Source organism: Magnolia sinica, chromosome 3 (genome assembly GCF_029962835.1).
Source record: "Magnolia sinica isolate HGM2019 chromosome 3, MsV1, whole genome shotgun sequence".
NCBI classification, from domain to species: Eukaryota; Viridiplantae; Streptophyta; class Magnoliopsida; order Magnoliales; family Magnoliaceae; genus Magnolia; species Magnolia sinica.
In genome coordinates this window covers 76126966-76131250 of record NC_080575.1, presented here as the reverse complement: position 1 = coordinate 76131250, position 4285 = coordinate 76126966, and the positions used below count along the sequence as shown (strand labels likewise).

Below are 4285 nucleotides of genomic sequence, written 5' to 3'. Positions count from 1 at the left end.
ATGTGAACCCCACGGTCAAGAATGCACTGTGTTGGTGAAACTCCGGCCACACCTAATCCAATCCGGTAGCATCCCGTGCACATAGCGAACGTATATAGGAGAACGGGGACGTGGATTTCCTGAAAAGCTTTTCGCATTAAGTTCCTGCGCTCGGAACACTATAAGAAAAGGGGGCTTTAGCCTCGGTTTAAAATTGAGGCTAAAAAGGTTAAAAACTGAGGCTAAAGCCTTTAGCCTCAGTTTTGCCTCATTTATTCAGACCGAGGTTGAAACCCCCGTGGCTAAAGGCTTTAGCCTCAGTTTTAACAACCGAGGCTAAAATGACTTTTATAGCCTTAGTTCTTCAAGTGAGGCTAAAAGACCTTTTTAGCTTCAGTTTTCACGAAATGAGGCTAAATAAAAAAATTTAGCCTCCATTGTTTTCAACTGAGACTAAATCCAAATTTTAGCCTCGGTTGCCTCCAATTGAAGTTAAATCTATTTTTAACTTCGGTTATCAACAACCAAGGCTAAAGCCTTTAGCCACGGGAATTTCAGCCTTGGTTCTCAACAACCGAGGCTAAATCCAAGCCTTGGCTAAAAATTGAGGCTAAAATTGTTTAATTTTTTAAATATTTATTTAAACTACTAATCCATTCATTCAATCCACTCATGAAACAATCAATCATGAAAGCCATAATACCAACAAAATAGTTAACAACTCAATCAAACAATCAATCTCACTTGTTTACTATTTAAAGTTTTCAAAACAAACTCAATCAAACTATTACACAACATTAGGTTCCACAATTAATACAAAGTCACAACGCAAGATTTGGGTATGACTTTTGCTTGGCTGATGAACAACTACAGCTTGTTCGGTTGTCTGAAAGCATCTGCAAAGAAGAAGAACTCGCCATTAGCAATAATTTATAGTGGAGTCCATCATATCGACAGTTCAGATTGCTCCACTGGCATGTCCCTGGCTCCTAATTTTACTTTTAACAGCTTTAGAGGTTTCTTTCTCAGCATTTAAATGTCAAAAAAACATAATTACCATATGAAGTCTAAAATAGACTTGTTTCACACATGTACAAGCATATGGATATCCAAGTAAAAACATATGACAGCAAAAGAGAAAGAAACCTTTGGTGATCTTGAATTAAAAGGGTAGCAGAGAGCCGATGTAAGACAGACTTACTTCACGCACAATCTCCATCGTCTCTTCAATTTCTTTTCTATGAGCTGAAATGAGAGCCTTTTCTTCCTACACAAGTGAAGCAAGAACACAGTTCCAAACTCAAAAAAAGAAAAGAAAAACCATTACATACAGAAAATGCCTTATGATAACTGGCTACAGAAAAATGAAGAAATGACAGAAAAGAAGCTTGGAGTGAAAATAAGCCTACCTCATCAAGTATTACATTGATTTCTCCATCGTGACTTGTACGAGGTTCATGCTCATATTGTTTTGGTGCAACATTGTTCGAGCTAGAATCATACATAGGCTATTGCTTGTAACTGACAGTGGGCGGATCAGATACGCCATCTTTCTTAGTCCAATTGCTCTGCTTTTCAGATTTTTCTTCTCTTGAGACTTTTCTGCGAGGGGACACCTTCTGCACTTTCTCATCCTCTGCTATATCATATGAGTTTTGAGCATATGAAAATGGTTTATTACTAATCGAACCTCCAAAGCCATTTTTCACATCAACCATCTCCCGACCTAGAGAACTAGAAGTTGCCCCGCTTTCCTCCCTTCCATTAAAGGGGTAATTTGCTGGGAAGCTGGAAGAGTGTCTATCAAAGTCGGCAGTAGAATTATACGAGAAATTTTCTACAACTCTCTGACTCGGATCAGCCACTTTAACCTCTTGGTTTTGGTCAAAAGGATCCTCTAACCTCCCAGAAACAGGTAACAATGATGCTGATGAAGATTCCTTGCTAGCAGTGGGACTTAGGACTGGATCCTTTTTAGCATTACCACTCTTGGAGAGGCTTTTAACCCTATTTGCACAAATGTTGTCATTTATTAAAACTTGACTTCTACATCATCACTGCAAAAATATATCAAATTAGTTTTGGTTGAAAATTGGAATGATGATACCTATCAGCATATCTCAAGGTATTAAGTGTATGTTCACAGGAGCCTGCATTTGGGGAAATGCAAGAAATCATGAGTCCTCGAGTTGCCCATAAAAGAATCATGAAGCGCCTCTGTGAGTTTGCTCCCACGAAATGGGATATGAATCTGATCATTGTCAAGAGCACGGATACATTCCTTTAGTGCTAGAAGGCTCTTATTGATCTCTGCTCCCTCAATTATGGAACAAGAAACCAATAAGAACTTCTCACTACCAAAATTCACTCCTAGCATCACATAAGACTTGATTACCCACACAAGACCTAAACATGCTCGTTGCTTCCAATTCAAGCATCAATGGCTGGCACAATCATTCGCAGAACGTCTTGCAATAAGACAGAAACATCAATATTTGCCATGCTAATTTCCTTCTCTATCTCAGCTAGAACAACATCAAAATCATTCTCAATGCACTCAAAAAATGATTCCAAATACCTGCAGAAAAATTGACCAAAATAGAAGTAAAAAAATATGACTTTCTAACTGGAGAATACAATGACCGATGACATGAATATTTAATCAACTGAAAGGTGGTCCTTAAAAAGTACCTCAATGAGTTGACATCAAATGAATCATCCACCAGTACTGGGGCTAGTACAAAATGAGTCCTCTCTTTGAGTTGTAACAAGGACAACATCCTTGTAAAAGAATCCACATGCTTTGCCAGGCCCTCTGACTAAGAGAGAAATAAAACAATGTTTTGAATTTGCTCATGAGAAATAAAAGCAAGCTTTGTACATAATTCCTCAATATGTGCCATGCAGAAATTTTGCCCTGGAAAAATGACCAAGATTTAAATGCAAACACTATGGGAGAAAAAACAAATGCAATAGGAATCTTTGTACAAAGGTATCTTAGAACATATGTTTCAAAACTTATCTCACGGAATGCTAAAAACACAACTCATGTCATACAAATACACCATGTCATTCATGGAGCGTGTGATACATTCCTCCAAGCAACTCAACTTACCTCTGATTCTAAAATCCGTATTTCCTGAATCTGACAGAGCAAGACCAACAACAATTTTCTCAGGTGTAGACAAATGCAATTGCTTGGAGTGACCTTCTAAAAATCCTTCACTCATCACTTTACTTCTCAGTGCTTCACAGAAAACTGTGGCGAAATTTGGTCTACCCAAAAAGTATCTAAAGATAGCTGATAGAAGATCTGGCCTTGACTAAAAGTCTTCACTCTGAAATTTCACTTGATCTAAGCAGGCTTGGAGCAGTACAATGCTTCCCTCATTCCCATATTCAACAAACTACACAGCACAAGCAGATTGTTTTACAACTACAGGTCAAAACAAGCATCAAAAGTCTAGACAGAAACCATCAACCACCTAATGAAGAATTACAGCTATAGATAGAAACAACTGCAACACAAGATTCTTATGCCACTGCACAATTCGGATCCCCCTCAAACATGGGGCATACTATAATCCAACCATAATACACATTAGCACTACCCTTTGGAAGGTATTCGAAACCTCTACCCTACATAACCAAGTTTATCAATCAAGAAGAATGCCTAGGAAACAAAAGAGAAAGGTGATTGTAAATAACAATGACATGACTTAATAAAACTCATGTGATTTGAGAAAATTAAAACAGTCTCATCATTAACCTTGCACAGGTTAGCAACATCACCACTATTATTTGCAGATTGGCAACTCCCTTCCATTGCAACATGTGAACCTGCTTCACGTGGATTGCAGCTGGTCGAAGGATCACACGCATTTGCTGAGCACCTGGGCATGCCGAGAACATACCAAACCAAGAAACATTAACAGAGAAGTTGAGTATCAGCCATAAGAGGATGCTAGATGAAACTTCTTCATAAAAATTGAGATTTTTTGGTAACTAGCAACAGTCAATACCCATATGACGAGCAACCTTCCATGTGTTGATGAAGAGGTGAGGCAACATCACCAATCTCCCCTATACACATATATGCTTCCAAATCAGGTGTATTAGACAAAATCTCAGAAAAGAACATCAAAGCATCTGATTTATTAGACAAAATGCTTGTTGAATTTCTACTTCTCTGAAAATTCACCAGATGCAGCATTGCTTAAAAAAAGGCTATAACCCTAATTTCCAAACAAAAGAGTCAAAGAGAGATCTCCGAAAGAGGTCAATCTCAGAAACTCCAAAGCAAATT

At 38.1% G+C, this 4285-nt stretch overlaps 1 protein-coding gene across 2 annotated transcripts; it reads right to left on the bottom strand.

Annotated features, from left to right (window-relative positions):
• Window positions 1-652: 652 nt before the first annotated feature.
• Window positions 653-2983, bottom strand: LOC131240031 (kinesin-like protein KIN-13A). 2 transcript variants are annotated; one of them, XM_058238036.1, is made up of 5 exons: window positions 2671-2983; window positions 2087-2557; window positions 1596-1986; window positions 1126-1246; window positions 653-875 (listed from the first exon to the last, which is right to left on the bottom strand). In XM_058238036.1, the coding sequence occupies exons 2-4, from the start codon at window positions 2236-2238 to the stop codon at window positions 1142-1144; spliced, it is 648 nt and encodes a 215-aa protein (XP_058094019.1). In that variant the 5' UTR covers window positions 2239-2557; window positions 2671-2983; the 3' UTR covers window positions 653-875; window positions 1126-1141. The 2 variants fall into 2 exon arrangements, with proteins under 2 accessions (XP_058094019.1, XP_058094018.1); XM_058238035.1 differs by having other exon boundaries at window positions 1181-1246; window positions 2671-2835.
• Between the last annotated feature and the right edge of the window lie 1302 nt (window positions 2984-4285).